A 26,785-nucleotide genomic window follows, 5' to 3' on the forward strand; every position below is an offset into this window, starting at 1 on the left:
TTGTATAAATGCCAGCATCAGCAGTTTAGACATTAATTGACAGGCAGGGAAGAAACAGAGAGAGCAGTCATCAACGCAAACACCACTGCATTTCCAAACTCAAAGGGAGGGGCACCTCTCGCCAGTCTCCTAGTAAGCTGATCCGCCCCTCTCCGGTGGTTATGACCTCCTCTGTCTGTGGAGGACCGTATAGCAGAAGGAGAGTCTGTCAGAGAGGCTGAGGCTTCAGAGGATTCACTGACCCTCTCAGCTTTAACAGCCACAACATGAGTGGATGTAATGGGAGACTTTCAGAATAACCCAGAGCAGTTTTTCCAGCAGCTGAACTTCAAAGGACAGTACTGAGTGTTTCACAGCTCTGCTTGCTTTTGCTCTTTAACTACAAATGATGTATAATAATGATTTGAAAAGCACACTATAGCTTTTCGGTCTGATTCCTTCCCTGAGCACTCCCTATGTTCTGAAATTTGTGAAATTTAGCTTTGCTGCTGATTACAACTGCGTTTTAGCCACGAGACATCAAGAGGGGAATCAAACGAGTCTGACTGGATATAAAAACACAGCATTAACTGAACCTAATCAGTATTAATTAGCTTAAATATACTCTTAAAACAAGGAAGACTGGCAGATCCTAGCTTTTGGAAGGCTGGCCACAAATATTGTTTGGAATTATAGCTAAAAAATAACTTGTGGACTAATTTGCATGCATTTATATCTTCATGTAACAGCTCATAAATCACTCTAGTAATTTACTGCTCATAACCTTTTTTACTTTTTTTGCTTTAGTGAGTCCTTAATTTTTACACTTACAGAGTGCTAGTTTAGCCCACTGGTTGAGCAGGTGACATATGCAATGCAGCAGAAATGCTGTGGTTTTAGTCCAATATCAAATAAAGGCAAAAATGCCCCCCCTAAAAAAGATCTTCATTTTTTCTTCTTTTTTTTTGTACATTTGCACATTGAAAACTATATATAGATATTTTCGATATAGATATTCAAGTGATGAGCCTGTTGTACCCGCCGCTCTCGCCCTGGCAAAGCTGTCATTTCAGCTGGTCGTGCACGGCTCCGTGTTTGCAACCTCGTGCAGGTGTCACAGCTGGTGCGACTGGGTGCGACTCAGTTTGTGTATATAAACACAGACGCTGAGAGATTCCCAGATCACTCAGAGGGAGAAAACTAGCCGAGCAGCAATGAAACTGTGAGAAATATGACGCGAACTGGAAAAGTAGAGAACTCTCCTTCAAAGTAAAAAATTGTGCCTTACTGCTGTGACCAGCACATTTCAAAAGGCTCAGCTTTTACCTTGAAGGCAAACAGTCTCTGGTTCATGTTTCACTACCACCGTGCGAGTAAGTCCTCCACAGACTAAGCAAACAGTCAGCAGCCTACACACGTATTTTTCCCTAGTCACTGAAGGTTGCCAAACGCTCATTTTTCAGCTGCATTACCACACGATAAAAGGCCATCCTGATGACAAAACAACAATTTTCTAGAAGTAAAGATCCACTTGGGAAAACACTCGAAAACACTGATGTGTTTAGCCGGCTAAACTGTACAAAAATCATGGTCAAGAACATGAAAGGCGCCTGTAGCACCACACTGAAATGTGCTTCACATTTAAAGAGACACGACATGGATTTCTGCGCTGTGTGTTAAAAAGCAACATTATTGTTACCAAACACATGTCACAACAAAATCAAGCCTTGAGGTCACTACTGAAATTTAAAGTTTTGACTCCTTTTCTTCCTTTTTTTAGATGGAGTAGTGAAAACACTCAAGTCTTGATTTCATGTCTTCATTTAACTGATGAACCGATGGCACATGGAGTGAATGGGATGGAGAAGAAGAGGAGGCTTTGGAGATTTGGGCCGATGCTTTAAAAAGGACAGACTTTTGTGTTTTAAGTAATGACTAAACATTAACACTACTGTCAGCATGCTGCTGTTAAAATCTGTTCTCTTCTCTATCACATGTGCTATTGGCTCAAACAGCTGTCAGGAAACATCTGGATGGGGCGAGTGAGCTGCTGCTGAACAGAAGCGAGTGCAGCAGAGAGGATGAGGTGGAGCTTCATGCTACTGACTGTTTCTGTAATGATTCGGGGGTTCTCAAATTAGGCACTTTCTGTCTAACATGTTCTCTCATTAATATGAAAATAATCCTCTTTTCTCCTTTGTGACTCATTCTCCTCCATGGATGGGGAAGTTGTTAAGCAGCATCCATTTTGAAGTAGATGGAGACCAAAAAGGATGAGCTGTTAATGCTAATGAGCTGTAAGCAAATGAATGATGACCAGTGAAAGAGGAATCAATGTTATATTGGAGTTAGTGTCAGGCTCTGGTGACTCTGTCCAACCCCTCTGAGGCACTGCTCTGGGGAAGGAGCAACTCTCGCTCCCCTCCATTCTTTGGGGCCCCCAGAGGGCCCCTGTGTCTCTGTGTGTTACTGTTCCCACTGCACGCACAGACTCCTTCACCTCCACGTTGCGCACGGAGGGGTCAGGGGCAGCTTCAGGCCAGTCAGGCAACTCCTGGTAGCCCCCAGCCTTGGCATTCAACAGGTGGGAGAGTGAACCCAACTGGAAGTGGTCTCGATCTGCAAAAAGAAGAAGAAAAATGCAAGCACACAGAGATCAGTGCAACAGAAAGAGCAGAGTCACTCTTATCATAACACAGAATCACAAAGTTCTGTGTAAGAACTTCAACAGCCTTAAATTTAGTTAAGCTCCACTTCAAAGTCATCTCCTTGTGCACCTCTGGACCCATTTCTATTTTTGACTATGTGCATGTGACCAAACAGGAGTTATTAGTGGAATTCAGTTTTACTTATATAACACCAAATCACAACAACAGTCACCTCAAGGCACTTTATACTGTACAAAAGTCAGACGAAAACCTCAACAGCTGGATGACACCCCGTGAGCAAGCACTAGGCAAAAGTGGGAAGGAAAAACTCCTTTAACAGGAAGAAACCTCCGGTAGAACCAGGGCCTGGTAGGGACGGCCATTTAGCCTGACAGGTTGAGGGAGAGGGGAGGGAGACAGAAAAAAGGACCAACAGCTAGAAGAGTGTCTAAGTGTTAACTGTGTCCTCCGTCCCAAAATAAAATTGAAGTTGGAGGATTGCTGTTTCAAAGAAGAAGAGTGTGTATCACAGAGGTTACAAAGTGGCAAACAGGGAATTAAACCAAGGGAGAGTTCTTGAAATACAGACACCCTGGAAGTGATCCAGAGGAGCACAAGGAGATGAGCTCAAAGAGGAAATCGGGATGAACTTTTAAAATCTCAAATCTCAAGACTTTGCTCTGTAATATGATGATGAGTGGATTCTCCTTTCTGTGTTATGGTTACTGTTAGGCTGCTGCCACGTGAAGATCAGAAAGCTGAGCTGTAGGCAAAACCGCTGGATGTACTTTAGATGAATAAAAAGATGGACAGAATGTTCATGTGAAGAATAAAAATGCTCCCGGTGTAAGGACAGACTCACAGTTACAAAAAAGATGTGTGAATGCTCTGGATGACCTTTGGATAACCTGTAATTTTGTAAAACTATATCCTCAAACAGCTCTTGGAGACATGGAAAAAAAATCACTTGCTGATGATTTCCAAGCTGTTTTGTAGATTTAAAATTGGAATAAATTGAGATAATGATCCCCGGAAGCTTAAATCACAATACTTGTGGAAAAAAAGGGCCTTAGTTGTGTTGATATCTGACTGAGTTATGACTCTGAGAAGGATACGTTATATTTGATGCAGAGACATTGCTGCAGCTGCATCTGCTGGCTGTGTAGACCTAAACAGCCCATAACTTCCTCTTTCTTTCACTTTAGCTGTTTTTGCCTCAGGTGTCTCCCATGTACAGAGAGACACCGAGCAGCAGGAAATTATGGCTCAATTTTGTGTTTAATTGATTGTGACTGTCTCATTTTTGTTATGGGGTTCACGACTGATGGTAATTAAACCCTAATAACATTGCTCAAACTATTTCTGCCATCATAATTTTCAAACAGCTGCAATACAAGTTCACAAACTAGAAGACAAAACTTACTGTTGACTTGCTTCTGTACCTTTAAAAGGAGACTCAAGGACGGGTGCAGGTTTGAGGGCGAGGAACAGCTTTTTAGCATACTTGCTTAGGGCTCCACTCTTCTCGGTGGGCACGATGAGCTGGCGAATGAAGCGTGCCCGGTCGCGAATGTCGTAGTTCTGGTCGTATTTGGCCAAGTTGAGAACATACTGCGTCAGCAGTTTAGTCTGAGGGGTGAAGGGACACGAAAGGAAGGTGGAAGATGAGAACAGTAAAACAACACCTTATCTACTGCGTTACATGCATGTGCAGTGTGGGAATGTATGTAGCTGTGGATTTGTTTGAGAGGGTCTAAGAGGACAGGACTACTGCATCAGTCTTGAGTCACCTCTAATATTTTATTAGAACATAAAAAAAAGATGTGACTCACTGAAATGTGCAAACATACATGGGAATACTGTATATAAGACAAAAACAAGAAGCTTGAAAATCAGTATTGGGTATCACTATTCAAGAATAGTTCTCCTTGCTTCTTGAAGGACATTCAAAGCCCTTCTATGGATTTTGGCTGACGTTTGGTGCAGTTTTCTGTCACGATGATCTCACACTGCTTCAGAAGTGCTGAGGCCCAAGCTGTGGGAAGGCCAATCCATAACTGACAATTACAAGGACACACCTGTGTGTTTTCTTATCCAGGTATGCTTTTACTGTACAGGAAATGTATTTGGTGTCCTGCTAAAAGGAACTAAGCCATTGCCGGTCAGACAGTTAGATGGTACTGCATGGTGGATCAAAGTTGACAGTCCTTTTCTGCGTTCGTAATTCCATCAGTTTTAAGAAGAGCTCCATCACCACTGGCTGAAATGCAGCCCCATACCATGACAGAGCCTCCATGATGTTTTACAGGTACTTGAAAGTAGTCAGAAACGAGCGCTGGACTGAAAATGAGCGAAAAAGAAATACCTCCAGAAAGTCTAGAGAACTTTTGCTGAAAACCACTTTAAAAACTGACTGTTTGGAAACAGGAATTAGGTGTTCTGTGGAAAAACTCAAAGTCTGTTTGTTAAACGATTTTAAAACATTTTAAACACAAACAGACTCCCTGGTATGAACCTTCCACAAAGAAAAACCAAAAGCATGTAAATATCTGGATACACCGACGTGTTTCTGGTTTCATGGATTCCTGTAAGACCTCATCACATTAAAAGAAAAAAACATAATTGGTGATAGGAGATTGGTGAAGGTTGGCAACTAGTCTGCAACTAATTTATAAAAAGACAGAGTCCCTGATTGAAAGCTTACTCAAATGATAAAGCTCAACACTTTTTTGGAAATCATTTGAAAATTGACTCTGAATGCGACATGTTTATTTGACTTTTCTTTAACTTGGTCTGCATTGCAAAGAGCACTTTTAATGAAGATATGCAGCGTAATGACTGTGTGAGAGCGTCACTGCCTTTATTTCTAGACTGCAAATTTACACAGTGCATAAGTGTAGGTGGCAACAATGTCCCAGGTGAGACTGGAGGAGACAGAAAGAAGAGTGTGTGTGGAAGACACAGAGGTGTGTTTAGTGCGCTCTGTCACCTGACAGCAGCTTTGTTCACACAAACTAAATGAAAGCCAACATCATGCTCAGTCATTTATGCACAATACTGCAAGATAATTTTTAAAAACAACAGGTTGGATATTGAATGTAATCTCAAATGTTTCTTTTTTTTGATGATGATGATTTGAATCAGCAGACCTTGTTGATGTGGTAGAAGGACTCTGTGTATTCACAGTTATTATCAGGGAAAGGCAGCCAGACTATCACCCTCCTGAATCCTCCCAGCTGCACTCTGCTGCTGTAAGCAGTGAGCCTAATTTAATTAAAGATTAGATTTGGCCTTTACGACGGTGTCTTTGCTCACTAGCACAAATATCACTGCTGACTTGAATTTTCAAGACAAAGTGGATATTTGAGTAATTTATTCTGTGAAGTGAAATTAAATGTGTGAGTTGAAATGTTTTTATTCTGGATTAAATTCCTCTTCCTCTAAAATGTTCATACAAATGGGTCAGACTTTGTTTCTAATAAATTCAGACTTTTGGGGTTGAAACTGGTGTATTTATAACACCAAAACAAAACAACAGTCACCTTAAGGTGCTTTTTATTGTAAGGCAAAGAGCCTACAATAAGAGAGAAGACCCTAACAATCAGATGACCCCCTATCAGCAAGCACTTGGTGAAAGTGAGAAGGAAAAACTCCCTTTTAACAGGGAGAAACCTGCAGAAGAACCAGGCTCAGGGCAGGGCAGCCATTTGTTGTGTTGTTGTGACCGATTTGTGGGTGAGGGAAGTGAGACAGAACAAAAGGACACCCATAAATACTAGTGACAGAAAAACATGCCATTCCCACCTGTTTGGAGTTGGTCAGATATAGCTTGGCTGCCAAATTGATGATCTGAAGCTTCACAATGTCCTCTTCATTAGTGAAGGACTTGGCCATCTTCCTCAGAACATCTGGGGCGATCTTAGGTACATGCTCACAGTATTCTCCAATCAGCCACAGGATACTGGCCCGTGCCATTGGCACCTGAGAACACAGGTTGATAGCACTGCTACTACAGGGGCAGACTGGCAGAAACAGGTTTACCGTGCATGTAAACAGTGGTTCAAGAGCCCGAGTCAATTAGTGGACACTTAGTTGACACCTGGTTTATAATAATAGATATTGAATGAGGCATTGAGGTAAGATACCATCTGCAGGTCATGAAAGAGACTCTTACCTGAATGTTGTCGGTCAGTTTCGCCATGTGCTTTATGATGTCGCTGTGCTTCTCCGGCTGCATCTGCAGCAGCTTCTTGATAACGACCACTGACTCGGCAACCACCAACTCTGCACAAAAGGAAGAAGAGTCACTCGTTGAAATCAGAAATGAACAATAAATATATACTTTTAAACATCTCTAATGCTCCGAGTCAATGAGTGGAAAGTATTCAGGGTTCAATTATCAGTTCATTCACAGTAGAAATACACTCACTGGTCACTTCATTGGCTACACTTGTTCAACTGCTTGTTAATGCAAGTATCTAATCAGCCTAAAACACGGCAGCAACTCCAATGCAGTTAGACATTAAGACATGACCAAGACAACCTGCTGAAGTTAAAATTGAGCAATGCAGTGAGGAAGAAAGGTGATTTAAATAATTTTGAACGTGGTATGGGTCTTGATGCCAGACGTGCTGGTTTGAGTATCAGAAGCTGCTGATCTACTGGGATTTTACTGCATAAGCACCTGTAGAACAAAGAATTGTCAGAAAAAGAAAAAACATCCCGTGAGCAGCCGCTCTCTGGATGGAAATGCCTCGTTGATGCCAGAAGTCAGAGGAGAATGGCCAAACTGCTTCAAGGTGATCGGAAAGCAATAGTAACCAAGTTATGCAGAAGAGCATCTCTGAATGCACAAGATGTCAAACCTAGAAACAGATTCAACCTGGCTTGTATCAACAGTTCAGGATCCTGGTGGTAAAATGGTGTTGGGGGATAATTTCTCGACACACTTTGGACCCTTAGTATCAACTGAGCACCATTTAAATGCCACATCCTACCTGGTTATTGTTGCTGGCCATGTCTACCGCTTTCATGACCACAGTGTACCCGTCTCCTGATGGCTGCTTCCAGCAGGATAACATGCCCTCACACACATCAAACAATCTCAAACTCATATCTAGAACATGAGAATGAGTTCACTGTACTCCACAGTCATCAGGTCTCAATCTATTTGATTTGATTTTTTGGAATGTATTTTTCTCTCTTTACTTTTAAGTCTTGGTTTTGATGTTATTTTGCCATCTGTTCATGCAGTATGTACAGTTTAAAGAGTGTCTTATAATAACAAATAAAAAGACTCACCATCTCTGTTGGAGAGCAGCTGCACAAGACCGTTCAGACATGTGTCCCTCACCTCGCTGATGTTGGTAGCACAGCGACCAATGGCTTGGATTGTTGCAGCCACAAAGTCTTTATCCATGCTTTTAATATATGTCTGCCAGAAAAAAGCAGCCACTCTGCATATTAATTCATACAGGAAGACAAAGTTGGTGCTGACAGACAGCTCTTCCTAAAACATGACTTATATTTTTTCATTGTACCTGAAATTCTCTGAGGATGGTGGAAATGTTTGTCTCGTTGGCCAGATTGGTTAGAACCTCCAGCTGCAAATAACAATAATAATGATCCATCATGTTCTCATATCTCCACAAACTGCTAAAAACTTCTGACCATCTTCAAAAAAAGAGAACAGAAAGCAACCTTTAGGACTTTGATCTGAGTTGGGTCTGTTGAGCGGATGTAGAAACTCTTCAGATATGGTTCAAACATCCCCTGTGACACACAAAGACAGGAAGAACCTCCGTGAAGCTTCGTTAGAATAACAAAAACATTTATACACATAAATATAAAACAGAAGAAAACAGAAACACCAGCTTTAGCTTACCCGTCTCTTAATGGACATTGTTGCCACGTTCTGAAGAACAACATACTGGACTTCACTAGAAGAAGAAGACACAGAGTAAGTAGCGATCGAGGATTATTATCCTGATAATTGGTAATTATTTTGCTGTCAGAAGAAAAAAACTTTTGTCTGAGATAGCCTAAGAAGCGAGGGACCAGGAGGAGCTTTCAGAGGGTCTCTAAAAAACTGACAATATGCAATCCTGATTCTTTTTTATCATCATTTCAACATCCTCATTACTTTTCTGTCACTGATCATGACTGAAATCACACCATCATAGACCCAGGATGCATGCATCAAGTGCATCGGCCATTAAATTGTTCCCCTGTTGTTATTTAACCCACTTTAGTGCCTCGTTTGGGACCTCTCTCCATCAATACATGGCACTTTAAACAAATGAATTGTATTCTTTACCTGTACCTCTCAGTTTTTAAGTGACTGATAGAGTTTTTAGATTTTACATGGACCTCCTCTGACTTGTTCTTTTTCCCTTGGTGTGTCATTACAAAAAACAAACAAAACTCTTCTGCAGCTGTATCAAGGAAATCATGAGTATTGAGAGAACGTTTTTTTGTCCGATCTGTCAGAAAGAACATATTGTTATTGGTAGTAACAGCTTCAACATCTGGATTTCAAAATTAAGTTCATGTTAGCTGATAAAAATGTTGAGGGTAACGTGACCTAGCTTGCTTTTTAAGCAATAATTCATAATCTTATGCAAAAACTAAAAGAATTCCAAGAGACGTTTCATAATTGGCCTCTACTTGAAATTTTAACTGAAGATAGAAACTTCTGGCACATTTGTAGCTACCCCTGTACGCCACAAAACGTGACAAGTACAAATGTTTTAAAAACACTCCTGTTAAACATCAGCGCATTATTTAAGGCAGTAAATCCATGTGGTTATTATGCGAGCCCGGACGCCACAGAGTCAATAGCAATAAGTCTAATGAAAGATAAGGTATGGTACAATGAATTTTGGACGACTCTCCCACAGAGAGACGCTGGTGTTTGGTCGCTGCTGAATGATGATCCCATTACAGCACACCCTGAGCCACAGGACCACTTGTTCAATAAAAGCTGACAGTGTGCAGGACTTACAGCCAACAGGCCACCGATGTGCGATCATCACTCCTCATGGTTTATGATTTCATGCTTACTTCAGCTTCACTGGGCTCCCTGTTTAATTTTACTTTCTGCTTCTAGGCATTAGCGATCCATTTTATTACGCTCACTTGTTATTTTGTTGTCACACTGTTTTCCACTTTGCTGAGTTTTGTGGTTGTTAAATCTTTTTTTCCCTCCCATTTAGCTGTGTATTTTTTCGACATTTCAACTTGTTTCCTGTTCCTTTCTCCAGAGGGGAGGCTGTTTTAATTTTGGAAAATGGCGATATAGTGATTTGAAAGCAATTTACTTTGAAATTATAGACTGTAAAGCTCACCTGTGGCTCCTCAGGAGACGGACCAGGGCCTTGGCAATCACACCAACCTCCGCTTTAGGCGCCAGATGGAAATACAGCTGAGCCACAGCCATCACCACCTGGATTGTGTAAAGAATGAGAAAACAGAAACTTTTAAATCTCACACAGTGACATAACCTCCCAATGTAAAACAAAGAAAGGATTGTAATGGTGAGTGTTGGGTCATTAATGAGTTTTGGTCTCTATTGAAAATGTACTCATTTTCAGCAGTCAATCAGCATGGCATCACTACCTTATGCTTTCTTATGTTGCACTGGAGATGACGAATGTGTTTGGATTTATTCTGCTCATGTGTTAAATATACATGAACGAACTAAAGCAAATAGAGATCTGCTCTCATTTTAATGCTCTAGCAGTAAAAATGAATTTAGTTCATTCAAGAGGCAGGCGTTTTAAGATGCTCAACCAGCATTGGAAACAGTTCTTACGAAGCAGAATTAATTGTGTAGATCCAATGCAGCATGTTAAAAAAACAAAAACAAATATGCACTGGAATGCTGACTGGTTGAAAAGTGGGCCTGAATAGGAAATGGAGCAATAGTGGAGTTCCCTATGAAGGAGACAAAGTACAAAAAAGCTCAAAAAAGTAGCATGAGAATCACCGAGAGCAGTGGACAGCTTAATTGTTTCACTTTATGACAATGTTTCCTATGTTCTGACTCCTGTATGGTGGCCCTGAGAGTTCAAATGCACTGCAACTTAAGAAAACAGCAGCAAATAGAAAAATGCTGCGAAAACACAACCGAACATGAATAACAAACAATGGAAGTAGAAAAAAACAAAAACTCACAAAACACGAGAGGTGTTTGAAGAATGTTTAGCTGTTAGCTTGTCACTTTTGCAGCTGTTCCGTGATGATATTGTCTCACCAAAAAACACTTCTTTTATGTTTTGTGAGGTTTCTTGTGACATTTTGTGGCATTTGTTCTGTTTACATTGAGTTTTATTCTAATTGTGTCGCAGACATCATCATCCATTCCACATATTGCAGCTGTCAGACTGTACAATCAAAACTGCTCCCAACAATCATAGATGTTTACATCTGCGCTGTAACTGCAATAATTAATCAACCGATTCGCACTACAACCTGGGTTTGCCTCTTATCTGTAGTTAATTTTATTTTATTTAATAACTGTACAGTACTCTGTATATAGTAACCATTGTCCTCGATGTAAATATGTAAGAAAAAAATTGTGTATGTTTCTGTTCTGTGTCCTGTGTACTGTTTGTTTGTATATGTGTCTTTCTGGCTGCTGTTACAACCAAATTTCCCCTTTTGGGACAATTAAAGGATTATTCTATTCTATTCTATTCTATTCTATTCTATTCTATATTTTTAACAATGAGTCCTGTTGACTCTACAACATGTAGACAATGATGGACAAAGGATCACACAGGACCAAGGCACAACCATGCTGGTCTTTTGAGAGAAAATAATGTTTGAGGCGCTCATAGGTGTGGTTAATTTTATGTGTAATTCACAAAACTTGCTCTGTTTTTAGTTAGTTTCATATCAAGCTCAAATATTAATAGATTCTTTAGTTCAGCATTAAATGTCAGCACAATTAGCTGTACGTTGCATGTCACAAACATTACTATGCGGACCTGATTCTCCTCCTTATATTTTGTGTTTTGAGTTCTCACCTCTTACACATGCTGATAATCCTTTTTTGTTTTTTTGTTTTTTACACCAAAACCCAGTTGGCGTTGGTGCAATGTGTTAGTAAATCTGTCCCTAAACCCTTTACAGCATGCTTCCTCATCAGTCAGTCAGTCACTTCAGCCACCTTTAAACAAGAACTCAACAAGAACAATGTTGGGAGAATCAGGTCAGAGTGTTGTCCTTGTCTTTTCTTATATGTAGCACACAGCAGGAGACAACTGGAAATGTTCTATTTGTTTCAAGAAAGGCAGCTGCATGGGTAGACACCTGATGCTCAGTTGATATTCATGAAAGGAATCTGCATTCACACAGACTATTTCTGATTGTTTACTGGTAAATTTATGGGCTGTAAAGACATGAAGAGCTGAAACAAATGATAGTCTGCAGGTTTGTCACCATGAGACTAAGCTTCAGTGCTGGAAACTTTAAAGTAAAAAAGACCAGGTTGTTGGTCTGCATCAAAGTCAAAGCAGTCAGACTTGAACCGATGGCTGTAGAAAACTTTATATACAGTCATTGGTTGGAACTGAGACCCACAAAAATGCAACTGTATGAAGTCATAACTGAAAAAGAAAACTATTTGGTTTCCCATTTCATTGGTTTGATGCAAAACAGGTAACCACATAAAGAGCAATTACAGCTCCATGATTGACTTTTCCACTTCATGCAAGATAAGCAAACACTTGTTGGCTCAGGAATGGGGTAAGTGTTTCATATTTTATTTTAGCAGAAGAAACCAGCTCGCCTGCAGCAGTACAAAGGTTGGATAATGTGTGTGACGGCAGAATTTTACAATATCTAACATGAGACAAAACAGGCCACCCAAGGTGACCACAGCAGCACTAATACATTGTGATGCTTTATTAATTTCCTTGGGGAAATTGCCCTCATTTTTGAGCGAGAGGTCAGCTCAGATTAAATGCTGTACACAAGGACACTTAACCATTAAAATGCTTAAGTGACAGAGGCTTTATAACTTGAATGAAGACCTCGTCTACTCATTAAGAAATGATTTTAGAGGGCACAGTCACTTTCCATGGTAGTGAGTCAATAGACTGAGTTTTACTGCAGGAATGTGTGTGTATAATTTAAAAGAGCAGAGGTCTCACAGCTGCGTTGCGGCTCTGCAGGAGTGGTTTGGTATTCCTTAGCAGCAGCCGGTGGTCTGGATCCATCACATATGGCTTCCTCTTAGCCATGGCAGCAACCTCGGCCTTCTTCTCCTTCTCCTCTTCGTCTTCATCCTCATCTTCATCTGAGCCGTAGAAGGTTTTATCACCGCTGCCTCCCTCCTCCAGCAGGGACTCCTGCAGAGAAAGTGATTCTTGAGGAGTGCTTTCAAGTTATAATAAAATTTTTACTGCAAGGTGCAAGTAGAAGTAGACTTAAGAGTTCTGCTGTCTCATCCTTCCCAATTCAAGTGTTTAATCCTAGCTACTATGGCCACTGTAGGACCAATGTGTCAATTAAGAGAGATAAAAAGCATTCAATTTACATTGCACCCCTTAATAGCTGTGGCCAGCCGGCATGTTTCTGCCCCAGACTTTTTCTTCTATCTCTAGAAGGCTGTCAGCCCACGCTTTACCTTAGCTGTCAATGCTGTGTGAGAGGTGTCTGCATCTATTTAATCTGGAAAAGGCTGTATAACTTTGTGAAAGGAGTTTAAGGTCAATAAGTCAGAGAAGCTCCCATCTGACCGATGACAGCGACACTGAGTTGAATGTTAAGGATACTTGAAAGACTGCTGTTTTTGCTACTGTTAACCTCTTAGCCTCTGTTAGATACTGTTAGCTGCTGTTAGCCGGTGTTAGTGAAACTGTTGTTGTAGTGGATGCAATTTTGTTGGACCCTGATGCTTAGGGATAAACTCATACAGTGTGACAATGTAATCAAACTGTTTATCAGATGTATATTGAGCATCAAATGTACCAGTGTGAATTTTATGATACTCAAGCTTATCATTAGCTACCATTATGTTAGCTTAAAACTAGCTGCTGTTGCTCTTTAGCTGGCTCTTTTCATCTGTCGACTGCTTATGTTATACTACTCTCAGTTCATCATCTGTATGCTTTTAGCTCCTCCTCTCTTTATCCTTCATTTAAGCCAAAATTCTGCTGATTGGCTGCCCCTTGCAAAAACATGGTTTGCGCTCATCGATATCACACCAAGGCAAGAGAAGAGAATGTGTCTGAAACTGAGCTCAAAGAGCAGTCTGGGGTTTTGGCTCACAGGGATTACTTGGACCTTACATGAAACTTCAGCCATGTTTAACCATCAAGCAACCAAACTTCTACTTGTTAGAATGGTTTCATTAAATACTTTTATTTTTATATCTTCTTCTTAAATGGGTTTGTAGTGAACCTATACTGTTTCCTTTATATATGAAACATATTTCAAGATATTCTAATGACACCGACTTTGGTTTTTAATATTTTTTTATGTTAGAAGGACTTAAAAAATGTAAATTATATCAGACAAATGATATTATTTAGACATACCTTGCATGTTATCTCTTGCAAAACAAACCATCTGCATTTCAATAACACTTTAAATCTTGAGGTCCGTTTGAATGAATTATATATGCAATATGCAAATATACAGTAGAAAAACTACACTGATCAACAACAAGTCAGGGTCGGGGTGCTTTTTTCCTACTTTATTGTCTCCATTTAAACCTAAATCTAAACAATTCAATACCAATATAAATTTTATAGCCGTGCATATAATTATACAGCTGGTTTGGTAGTTCAGGATTCTCATCGCTGTGCTTTGCAGATGATGTGGTCTTTCGGGCCTCATGAAGAACTGATCTCAGTTCAATTTATTCATATAATGTCAAATCACAACAACTGTTGCCACACGGTGCTTTATATTATAAGGTCTTAACAGAGAGCAACCCCCACAAGATAATTCTTCACAAGCAAGCAGCTGGAAACAGGGGAAAAGAAAAACTCCCTTTAACAATAGGAAACCTCTGCCAGACCCAAACTCAGGGAGGGACAGCCATCAGGTTTGTTGGCATACATATCAGTCTTGTTCATAAGTCGGGAACAAAGCTTACCAATAGGGTGTAGAGCTCCATCATTCAGGAGACTAGAGGACTCAGACTAGAGGGACTAGTCCTCAGCACTGAAAGGAGCCAGTTGAGGTATTTTGAACCTATCCTACTGGGAGGAGGTCCTGTCAGGAGGCCCACGATATGCTGGACAGATTATATCTCTTGGCTTTGGCTTTAGTAATGCCTCAGTGTCCTCTCAGAAGAGCTGGAGGAGGTGGCTGGGAAAGGAAGGTCTGGATGTCTATGCTTAGACTGCTGCTGCTGCGACCCAGAAAAACAGCAGAAAATTGGATGGATGGATAATAGGTCCTTTTTAAATAATCTATGCAAGTCACGAAATGGTAAAAAAGGAGCGACAGTGTGGAAAAATGTCCTTATTGTAAAATGGCTGCAGCACATTTATGGGCAATTACTACAATAACAATGTTGTGAAAAAAAATTGTTCCATTTGGGCCTAGTCACTTTTGACAAAAATAAGTCAACAGGTGTGTTTGAGAAACTGATAAATATACTGAAATAAGGTGGCAGCGAGAGAGGAAAATAAATGACAGGGTGATTGTACCACTGCACAGTCACAATAGTAGAAAATTAAAGATGTATTATTGCAAGACATGTACCTATAAACTTCTGCTGCACCGTAGTCGCCCAATATGTAATTCATATGCAAATTAGAAAGTAGTGACAGAACATAATGGCTAAACTCATTTCTAGGGTTGTAAGTTTTCATGGAGTGTCGCAACACGCAGGGATGAAGCCGGCGATATTTTGTTTATATTATGTACTAAAATTCATCGATACAAGTAGAGTCTGCATGTAAAGTGTTACTGCTGCTCAGTATAAATTAATGTTTATGTGGCACACAAATTAGTCATGAACGTATTCTATGAGGCTCTAACCTATGAATCTCTTATTCTACCTGTTCCAGTGTGAACATCTGCTGCTTCTCTGTTTCTTACTTCACTCTCAGTTAAATAAAAACTGAAGACTGTCAAACTGAGGAATTGGTTAACCCAAGTGCTCCCTGATCTCATAAACTCTTCCAATGAAGTCAAGTAAACGTGATTAGGAAAAGGAGGAAGAAGATTGGAAAGAGCAAAGTTGGAAATTGGAAATTTTTTGGACCGCTCTTCAATTTCTCACCCGCACCTACAGAATAAATTTGCACAAGGAAGCGAGCTTAGGTTAGGTAAGGAACACTTGAACCAAGTAGGGTGCGAACAGATCGAAGGAGGGAAGTCACAACATAGAAAAACACATTCAAAATAAAACAAGAAGCAGAGTGAAAGAGTGACGCGGAAAAAACTCACACAGACAAAGGGGGACATAGAACCGAGAATAACTAGGATAATAAGAACAGTACAATGGTAATAGATTTCTGTAACTAACCAAATCTATTGTTTCACATTAGGCTATATGTTCCATTGTTCCATTGTTACTTTGTTACTCGTCAAAAATGTAACACCTGTTGGCCAGCTTGCTTTCTTGTGCTGTGTGTTTCTTACTTACATTGATGTTTGGGTTGAGAAACTGCGTTCTGGCGTAGCGGGTTAGCATGTTGATGATGACGACCTGCCCCCACTCCTCAACATCAATCAAGAGATTACACAACTTCCTGTAGTTCTTGTGGATCAGATCAATGCGCTCTGGACACACCTCTTCAAAAGCCATCACAACGCTTCCTGCCACCAACTGCAGTGCATTTCAGACCACACATATTAAGATAAAGTTCATGAATCTTCCTTTAGGAGGTTACAAGTTAGCCCTGCGGGATTTAACAATATCCATGCATTGTACAATTAAATCTTCAACGGTACAAAAAACCTGTAACGACTGACTGACATCTGCAATCTGTTTCTGGTTTTGGTGCATTTCCCAGAGAAAGAGCTAATGCAAAAACTGCAAGGTGAAAAAGGAGACTGGTTAAACAAATGATAAGCTTTGAAACAACCGGGGCATTAAATGCAATCTGGTGCTGTGCACAGCAGCTGGTCCCTGATATTTTGTGCACTGTGTGGTTTGCAAAATTGTATTTGCCTTTGCTGGAAATAAAATCTGGAGAAAACACTGAATCAACAAAGAGAAGAGAGGAAAAACACACCGTGGTTTTGTCAGCGAGGAGTTTCTCTATGACTTCAATCAGCTGGTCTTTCTGTTCAGGATCCAAACTGAGAGGAGAGAAGAATAAATCAGTAAAAATGCATGAAGAATTGTTCCAGGAACTGTAAGTAATCATCCTCAAGGGTATAAAGAAAATGGATTTTACTGCTAGAGCAGCAATGGGTTCTCAGGAGTCTGTTTTTTACTGCTAAAGTTTTATAGTGGCAGCAAGTCATATCAACATTTGATCTAGCAGGCCTAGCAGTTCTCAGACTGGGAATCAAGGCTCCCACAAAGAAAAAACAACAAAGAATTCATAAAAACTGGAATGTAATCACATTATTACTTAATGATTGTTTGATTCTAAATGTCTTAAATAAAAATCACTACACATACTGTGTTTTTCTCTATCAAATTTATACATTTCCTACTGTGTTAAAGTTTGTGAAAAAGAGAAATGGTCACATGAAAAATAAAGTTTCTATAGGACTGTACGCAGTCCTGTGAAAAACTAAGCACACTCTTACTGCTTCCACTGGAATTAAGAGGGTAAGTAGCAGACAGGTGCTGCTAATCAAATTCACTTGATGAATTATGACCACCTCCATAAAAGCAGACAAGTTGTTAGTTTGCTGGTCTGGAGAATTCAGATGCATGTTAACACAATATTGAAATCGACACCCCAGCAAATTTGTTCTCTTTTGTATGAATGTCTGTTTGGCCACTCCTAAAAAACAAGACGTTACATCTCAAAGGGTTTATCCTGATACAATAAAGCCGTGCAATGCTCAGAGAAGTTGCTAAAATCCGAAGACTACACTGGAACTTCTGGAACAACGTTGTTTGGACACCTCATACCAACTGTCAGGCATGCTGGTGAAGAGGTGATGATTTGGGTTTGTTTTGCAGCCACCAGACTTGCAGCACTTTCCAGTCGACCATTTACTTCTCTGTATGTCAACGTATTTTATGGTCAGTTATGAGGCTATCTGACTGACAGCAAACTCTTGTCCCAAATTGGACCATGAACTTGGAAAATGAGCCTAAACACACCAGAAAATCAGGATGAGTGACAAAGAAAAGAATCGAGGTGTTGCAATGAGCCAGTGAAGTCCAGACCTCAACCCAATTCAAATTCAGAGGTGGGACCTTTGGACTATGGAACGCCAGGACTGCCATAATGAATTACTTAAATACACCATTAAATAATTAATTAAATGTGGCAATAATTAATTAAAATGGGAATTAATTAATTAAATAAATAGTTATGACACATGTAATTAATTAATTATTGACACATTTAATTAATTATTTATGTATTTCATATTTTAATTAATTATTGACACATTTAATTAATTAATTATTGACACATTTAATTAATTATTTATGTATTTCACATTTTAATTAATTAATGACACATTTAATTAATTATTTCATGATATATTTATTTATTTCATTTTGGCAGTCCTGGCGCCTGGCTCTCATCATGAATTAATTTTATCTGTCAGCCTCACCCATCAAACTCAGGAGGCGGGGTTAACGCTGATCGACTCAAAACCATTGCTTTGGCCTGGTGGCCATTGTTTTTAGCCCACAACAACCGGCAGAACTGAACTTTGAAAAACCCTGTTTGTGTGTCACCAAATACTGTTTTAATATGTTTTTAGCCGAGAATGTAGTGGTTTAATCTTCACATGTGTGATCGGTTTGTCAAGATACAGCCTCTTTGCAAAAGTGCTTCGATGATTTCGGAGATGTCTGCCCAGTCTCACGGCAAAGCGTGGGATAGACCCGCTCGCCTCGCAAGCAATCGAGCTGTTATTACCGCCGACAAAGCGCAGGCCCCGTTACACAGCTGTAATAACCCCCGCTGACACTGACTTCTTTTACTGAGGTTATATTTATCGGGGTGTTATTTCCTGATGTTCTTATGTGTCCTACGTGTTTCAGTCGCCATTTCTGAATTATAACTAACATTAAAAACATGTTTAAGGAGGAGAGAGAGCAAATAAATTCGACTAACAGCTGATCTTTGGGTTTCTGTTCAGTAATCAGCGTGACCTGTGTATAAACGTATAAAAGAGAAAACGTTGGTGTTTCCGTCATGTAGTAACTGCTGGCTTTAACTGTACAAAGGTTGTTCGACACTATGAAACACATACAGACTTCATGATGTTCGGCTAATATTTTTATTGTGAATATTAATCATGAGGGTGACCTGTACACCACGGAGCAAGATCAGCATCTCTCCACGATATCTTCAGATCTCTGAGTTAACACAGAGTTTCCCAGCTGACTATCTAACTGTCATCTACGAATATGTCACGGGTCATATCAATATGATTTTACAGAAAAGCATCCTTAATACTGCCAACTATTCCAGAGACGTGAAAATCTACAGCATAAAGAACACAAAAATACAGCAGTCTAACGCAACACTGTAACAGAGATGAACCGTCAGTTTGTCGCAGATCAAAGTGGAATGAAAGTGATTGGTTGAACAGGTGTTCGTGATCTGTGTTATCTGCATTTTCATCAGCGTCAGAGACTCAGCAGCAGATTAGACTAACAGTTATACATTTAATAAATTACCAAATGAATCCACGATCGAACCTGTTCCGACAATTTGAGTTTGTATTCCCTCAGCTGCAGACTCGCTGCTGTTTAAATGTTTGAGAGGAAGATTAGATATAAAGCAAACATCAAACATAGACTCAGTCTGCGGTCACATTTGATATGAGGCCAGCACGGATATTGGCTGTGTCCTGTTTTAAGATCATACATGTAAAATTGTTGTCTGACCTCCGTCGATCCAGCCGCGCAGAGTCCGTGGTTACCATGGTTACTGCATAAGCAGCTATAATGTAAACATTACGCAGCATGGGTGTTTATGTTTTCATTGCAAAAGAACTGTCTGAATGGTTAACTGACGTTAACTTGGATAAATTATAGTTAAGGAGTATCACAGATAACGCCCATGTGAGCTGCTGAAATCAGTAGGCTATTACTGAAATACACGTGCTATATCATAAACTACGATATAAATAGGGAGGTCCTATTAACATGTTTAGTTTTAAAGGACACCTTCCTGCCTTTAGTCTCATTCATGAGCAGTATTAGTTTTCTTCTAACATCTAACAAGTCTGCACGATGTGTTTCATAGTTTGTAACAAACCTTTTACAGTTAAACATAACATGACCGAAAAAGCAAAAAAAAAAAAAAAAAAAAAAAAAAAAGAGAGAGAGAGAGAGAGAGAGAGAGAGAGAGAGAGAAATCACACAAATTATATGTTAACCTCATTTATTTTTAGTTAAGTAAACTCTAAAAATTCTAACATAGCTGGTGCTTAGAATACAGTTAAATAACTATTAAAACAGATGATATAATATTTCTGTCCAGGTTGCAGTCTTCATCTTGAACATGCTGTTGCAAACTCTGCTCCTCTCGGTGGAAATGCGCCTTCTCTTTCCTCTTTGTATAAAAACATTTTAAAAGTCAGTTTAATCTCAAAATTCACTGTTAAATCCGAAACACACCAGATAAAGAAAAGCGAATAGTTCAGTCTAACACATGTGCCAGTGAATCATTAAACGTCTGTAAAACTCTGCAGTTATGAAACGTAACTTTAACCTCAGCCAAACCGATTTGCTCAGTTGTAAATAAAACAGCGAAGTAAACGTGACCCGACAGACAAAACCTGAGTGAATTAAGTCCAGCGTTTAACCACTGAGAGCTAAAACTCAGGTGAGGTTTCAAAGCTGTGTGCGGTGATTGGACATCAGCTGCCGATAAAGTGGGTTCGCCTATAAAGTCCTCTGTAAGGAAACAAGCTCCAGCAGCTCTGCGCTCGGGAAAAATACTATATTTACTTATGTTGTGCAGAAAAATGCGCTGACATTGCGTTATATCAAGCACCGGCTGCCCAGTTAAACTGTGACTATCACCAGGTAACGTGGGCGTGTTTCTTGAATTAGCAGCAGGTGTTAAACAGCTGACAGGTGAGGAGGACGCATGCAGGTAAACTGAGGGCCTGCTGAGCTGATCGCTGGTGTCCTGAGAAACATGTCAGCTCGTTCTTTATGTTACAGAAGCACAGAGACACAAGACCAGGCGGAAAGAGACGATCGTTCGGTGAAAATGCGAATCTGCGAATGCAACATGTGGAACACGGAGAGTGGAATATGTAAACAAACCGGTTGACGTAACCCCTCGGTGCACTCTGCATGCTGACTGTTAGCAGAGCTACTGAAATCTCTGAAAACATCTGAGCACTTTTGCAAACATGTTCTATGTTGACAACCTGACCAGACATGTGAAGATTACAGCGCGACATTCACGGCTAAAACACTGTTAAAAGTGTAGCTGGTGACAGAAAAACGGGGTATTTAAAACTACACCACCACCATTGCTGCCTGTGATTTGAAACGCATTCTGGGATACCTGGCTGCCCCAAGTCTACAGAAGCAATCGATTATCTAGGATCGACCTGTTTTGACTTACATTGCACGGCAACCAATCAAATGTTAGAGAAGCTGCATGGGCAGCGTTAACCCCGCCCCGTGAGTTTGATGGGTGAGGCTGACAGATAAAATTAATTCATGATGAGAGCCAGGCGCCAGGACTGCCAAAATGAAATAAATAAATATATCATTAAATAATTAATTAAATGTGTCAATAATTAATTAAAATGTGAAATACATAAATAATTAATTAAATGTGTCAATAATTAATTAATTAAATGTGTCAATAATTAATTAAAATATGAAATACATAAATAATTAATTAAATGTGTCAATAATTAATTAATTACATGTGTCATAACTATTTATTTAATTAATTAATTCCCATTTTAATTAATTATTGCCACATTTAATTAATTATTTAATGGTGTATTTAAGTAATTCATTATGGCAGTCCTGGCGTTCCATATTGGACAGCTGTGGCTAAACAAATTTCAAAAAACTCAATGAAGTGAAGAAATGTTGTAAAGGAGGTAATAACTATGGGAATATAAGGGATATAACTATGACGTAAATAATGTGGAATGCACAAAATAACTGTTTGAAATGAGAGACGGCCAATTTTTCTGTTCTTTGCTTTCTTCAATCTTAATTCAATTTTTATTAAAAATAATAATTTTATAATGACTGTAAGGAAAAGATTTGATCATCAGTCGTTATAATAACTGACACACTAAGAGCTAGCAACTCAATAAATCATGATAACTTTGTTTTATAATCCTAAAACTGTCCTTTTGGGTTTGTACCTGTATAGTTTAGGGATTGCATGTGCTGCGGTCTTCCTGACATACGGAGACATATCTGAAGCAGCTTCTTTGATGGCCAACATCATTATTGGAACAATGATTGTTACTCTTATGCTGGAGAGGACTCGCAGGGCGCTGGCTCTGATCAACTGGTTCGGATCCTGGAGAAATACAAAGTGGTGGAAAAATACACTTTTAGAGGTGGTGAAATGTTGCATTTTGTTCATTGCAAAATACTAATAAAATCTAAAAAAGGAATCTGTAGTTATGCTAGCACCTCTGTGGTGCTGTTGCCAGGGCTAGTAGTTCCTGCAGCTTTATGCTAAACTCAGCATGCTAACATGATCACAATGAATAATATAAAGGTCAGTCAGTAATGAAATACAACACTGTTAAGTAAAGTAGCTTACCATTTTTAGGAAATTAGCACTAAAACACAGCACTGCCATAGCTGGTTCTAATATAAAAAGTTTTAAATTTTATTTATTTGGTCGTGATTTCAGGCCAAATTATCCAGTAATTCCAGATATTTAAATCAATTCATTTTCATTTCGTTTATAGCGCAAAATCACAACAACAGTTGCCTCAAGGCGCTTTATTTTGTAAGGTAAAAACCCTACAATAATACAAGGAAAACAGAAAGCCCCAAAAATCATATGACCCCTATGAGCAAGTGCTTTGGTGACAGTGGGAAGGAAAAACTCCCTTTTAACAGGAAGAAACTGCACACAGAATCAGGCTCACTGAGGGGCGACCATCTGCTGTGACCAGTTGGGGGTAAGTGGATGAAGACAGGAGAGAGACGTGGTGTGAAAGAGAACCAGAGATGAATCATAACTAATAATTAAATTAGTGCTGTCAGCACTAATCTCGTTAAAATGACGTTAACGCCATAACCGCATTAACGCGGCGAATCTCCGTTAGCAAGTTAGCGCGGATCGCTCCGTGCATGGGGCTGGATGGTGCTAACGCGTTAACGAGCTAACCGCGCTAATGCGTTCAATTCAGTTTCATTTAAGCTTTTTTTGTCCAAATGTTGTAAACAAGTTAGGCTTTTAGAGCCATTCACTCATAGTTAACGAGGACTATCGTGCAAGCTAGGTGAATTGCAGCTAATTTTTATATAATATTAAGACAAGAGGCTCTACAAAAATAGGTTATATTATCTCAAATCTGAAATACTGTCACATATATAAACTGCTGTACCTTCAAACCTCGCTGAAACGTGGAAATTGAAAGCAGAGCAAGATCCTGCTGCTCCTCAGCGTAACGCACCAAGTAAACATAGACCAGCTTCTTCACCTGGAAAGACGAACAGTAAGAGGGAAAGAAGAAACAAATGTAATCATTTAAATTTTAACAATTTCATCCAACCTATGTAGATTAGCTTAATTATTTTCACTGAGATGAGTTCAGTAAAGCACAGTTATTAAAACATGCAAAAGTGGAGAAGGAAATTGCAATTTTGCTTATTTGAGATAAAACTGCACTCCACGGAGGTTTGGAAAACGTGATAAGATAATAGGAAGGAAAATAAAGAATGCAGAGCCTGTAGCACATGAAGCAACATGAGACTAGGTTCATTACCAACCTCTATGTTTTTACAAGCCACGTTTTTCACCACAGCAGGGAAGAGATCTGATGCATTTTTACCTCGGGCAATCATCTGCAGAGAAAAGACGCACCCAAAAAGCATAATAAAGATTTCACAATATGGCATTTTTCAACTATTTCAATCGCTGGCGAGAAAAAATACATTTTTTTATGTTTTATTTTGTCTTTTGATGCTTTTTCTTCGTGCTCTTGGCCTGGCAGGAATGATGAATGAAAAGATGGGTGTGGAGCCTCAGAAGTAGAAATCTGACAGAGTATGAATATTTAACAGCTGACTGCACAGTTTGCATCTCTTATCACAGTAGTTAAATCATTGGAGGCTGCCTTTGTCTTATGGCTCAGAGCATAGTTTTTTTAAATGACTGCATTTTGACAATAATACCATGAGATTAATCGCCAGTTTTGGTATAGAGAGCATGCTTCTGGCCTTTTCTTAGTCTCAGAATAAGTAAAACTTGATGCATTGTGTGTTTTGCATTCAAAGGTTTGAACTTGTGCACCTGTGTACCTGCTGATCAGTGAAATCTCAAGGGGGGGAAATCTGCCCCTTTCTGCAATGTTATTGTTCCAGCTAGCCACTTACTTTAGTTAAAAAAATAAAATAAAATATAAAGATTTCTAGGTTTATATGTGAATCTACACCCACTGGCCACTTCATTAGGCCACTGAGTTAACTGTTCAACAGCTCGTTAGAGCATCAGTGACATAGTTGTCAGAAAAGATCAGTTATATAATAACTGAAGTAATTTTTTAAAAATTATGGTCATTATTAGAGTCAGACAGGAGTATTATGGGTATGCTGGCTAATCAGATGTCAGCTGTGTCCCTTGGTTTCACAGTTAACACTACCTGTTGCTAATCATCAAGATGGAGACTGCAAAGACACTCAGCTCAGTTCGAGGCTTCAAAATAGGACTTCTTGAAGTAATGACAGACATGGTGGCTATGACGATCTTTTGTTTATCGTCCACAGTAAACATGACTTTCTCTTACTTTTGTATATATTTCTTTTGTTTTGTATATATCCCTCTTGACTGTACATTTTCCCCTGTTTGCTATTTATTCCTGTCTACTATTTATATTCTATTACGGCACAGTTGGTGTGGAGCACCCACAATTTCATTGTACATATACAACAACAATAAAGGGCTATTCTGTTCTGTTCTCTATTCAGAAATAGCTTTATACAACAGAATTATCCATGACATTTTTTAAAGCATGATAATAAACTTCATGGCTCACTCTTGATGTGATCCCAATTTCCCATTGTGTCCATTTGATTTATACTCACAGCTACAATCCGCTTCATTGCCTCCAGCTTCAGGGAGTCTTTGTTGCTGTCCAGCATCTCTTTCAAGTCGTCATGTCTGTGGGAAGAAAACATTATAAAAATATATTTCACAGCATGGAAACCACAAAACACCCAGAATGCAACAAGAAGTACCGATATGTTTTACTTTTAAAGCTCAAAATTGATCAAAGACTACAGCTGTGACCCCAAAATGATTCTCTTTGAAGTAGGAAAGCCTTACAAAATAAAGAAACATCTGAACATAAAATACTTGGATAATTAGAAAGTGACATAATCGCTAAAACAAAATGACTTCTCAAACACAGACTGTTTATAAATGGGTGAAGAAATATTTTGGAAGTAGAACAATACATAAAATAGAATACATTAGGTCTATCAGTATCATAGACAGTTGTTTATTATTTAAATAAACAGTCTAGTGATTTTATTAGCCAAATCATGGGCCAGTCAGCTGATTAGTGAATTAATCAGCAGCTTGTTTGATAAATGATATTATTTCTTCAGCATTTTCTAATTGCAGACCGTCATATGCAAGGGTTTATCGCTGTTCTTTGGTTTCATACAGGTACTTTGCTTTTTTATAAGCATCCTGATTTTTGACGTCACCGTGTAAAGAACATATGATTACCACGCTAAATCAACAAAACGATGACCAAATCAAGTAAAATATTTTGTTATCATTTGCAGAGTTGAAAAGTATTACTAATTCATAAAAATTATAATTTATAATATTTTTACTTGACCAAACAATGTAAACATAAAATTGTAAAGCTTTTCCAGTTGACTCTATATAAACTTTAATGATGGTTCTTGCTATTAAACCACAAGATTTTAAACCATAGCAGAGAATGTCTGCTCGCTTTTTCCTATTAACTTGTTCTTTGGGTATAAAAGCTTTTGCTGTTTTATTTTATTCAAATGAAGCTGTACTTTGGCTAATGTTCATTTTCCACTTCAGGTTTTTAGATTACTAAACAGAAACCAAATAAAGATTTGAGGTGTTCGGATTTAGCTTGTAGGACTCAAGCTAAAGCTAGTTTTAGATTTAGTTTTTACTACTTTTATTACTTTTGATATCAGTTTTTTACGGAAGAGGATTAGGGCCACTGGAAAAAAAAAAGTGGGCACATCTTTTTTTTTTTCTTCGTTTCTAGAATTTTGAGATTAAAGTCAGAATTCTGACTTAAATCTCAGAATTCTGACTTTTTTCTCAGAATTCTGGAAGAAGAAAAAATAGACGTGCCCACTTTTTTTCCCCAGTGGCCCTAATCCTCTTCCGTAGTTTCTGTCATCTGATACTGTAATATTTACAATTTTTAATGTGTATTATATATTTTATTAACATTTGCTGCATCTAGACATAATACTATTTTTGGCTTTGCAATAAGCTCTGCTAGCATACTTGCCTCCATCACCTGTTGCATCTGTTGTACAGTTTGTCCATCATTGAGTGCCAACGAAATACTGACACAGCAAACTGAAAACGCATTCTCTAGTTTTTATCCAGGAGCCATATGTGGGTGACATGAAATTCCATCTAACTTGGACTTGGCAAAGTATATCATGTAAAAGCACCTCTACTGTATTATCACCAGTATATATATTTTTGATTGTTTTATTGTATATTATTTTCTAACAGCTGTGCTTTGTATCTGCATACAGACTACTGTATAACAGTGCTTTGTTCTCCAGCTTTGCTCATCCATCATTGCTGTCAGAAACAACAGAGCGGTCAGCTCACACAGCAGTTTGAGTAGATCTA

At 39.0% G+C, this 26,785-nt stretch overlaps 1 protein-coding gene across 5 annotated transcripts in view; it reads right to left on the minus strand.

Annotated features, from left to right (window-relative positions):
- The window catches only part of LOC116330472 (AP-3 complex subunit beta-2), a 68,632-nt gene that overhangs the window by 25,885 nt on the left and 15,962 nt on the right, over positions 1-26,785 (minus strand). For 3 of the 5 annotated variants that reach the window (XM_031752815.2, XM_031752813.2, XM_031752817.2), the window contains exons 2-17: positions 25,003-25,078; positions 23,689-23,763; positions 23,304-23,399; positions 22,098-22,258; positions 16,832-16,898; positions 16,240-16,422; positions 12,785-12,982; positions 9,974-10,071; positions 8,512-8,566; positions 8,328-8,399; positions 8,168-8,230; positions 7,929-8,061; positions 6,802-6,911; positions 6,432-6,608; positions 4,070-4,256; positions 2,468-2,598 (exon numbers count right to left, since the gene is read on the minus strand). In XM_031752815.2, coding sequence (XP_031608675.1) covers positions 2,468-2,598; positions 4,070-4,256; positions 6,432-6,608; positions 6,802-6,911; positions 7,929-8,061; positions 8,168-8,230; positions 8,328-8,399; positions 8,512-8,566; positions 9,974-10,071; positions 12,785-12,982; positions 16,240-16,422; positions 16,832-16,898; positions 22,098-22,258; positions 23,304-23,399; positions 23,689-23,763; positions 25,003-25,078 — 1,882 coding nt within the window. The remainder of the gene's footprint in view (positions 1-2,467; positions 2,599-4,069; positions 4,257-6,431; positions 6,609-6,801; positions 6,912-7,928; positions 8,062-8,167; positions 8,231-8,327; positions 8,400-8,511; positions 8,567-9,973; positions 10,072-12,784; positions 12,983-16,239; positions 16,423-16,831; positions 16,899-22,097; positions 22,259-23,303; positions 23,400-23,688; positions 23,764-25,002; positions 25,079-26,785) is intronic. The other 2 variants (XM_031752818.2, XM_031752814.2) reach the window with 1 other exon arrangement.

This window comes from Oreochromis aureus, linkage group 7 (genome assembly GCF_013358895.1).
Source record: "Oreochromis aureus strain Israel breed Guangdong linkage group 7, ZZ_aureus, whole genome shotgun sequence".
Lineage (NCBI taxonomy): Eukaryota > Metazoa > Chordata > Actinopteri > Cichliformes > Cichlidae > Oreochromis > Oreochromis aureus.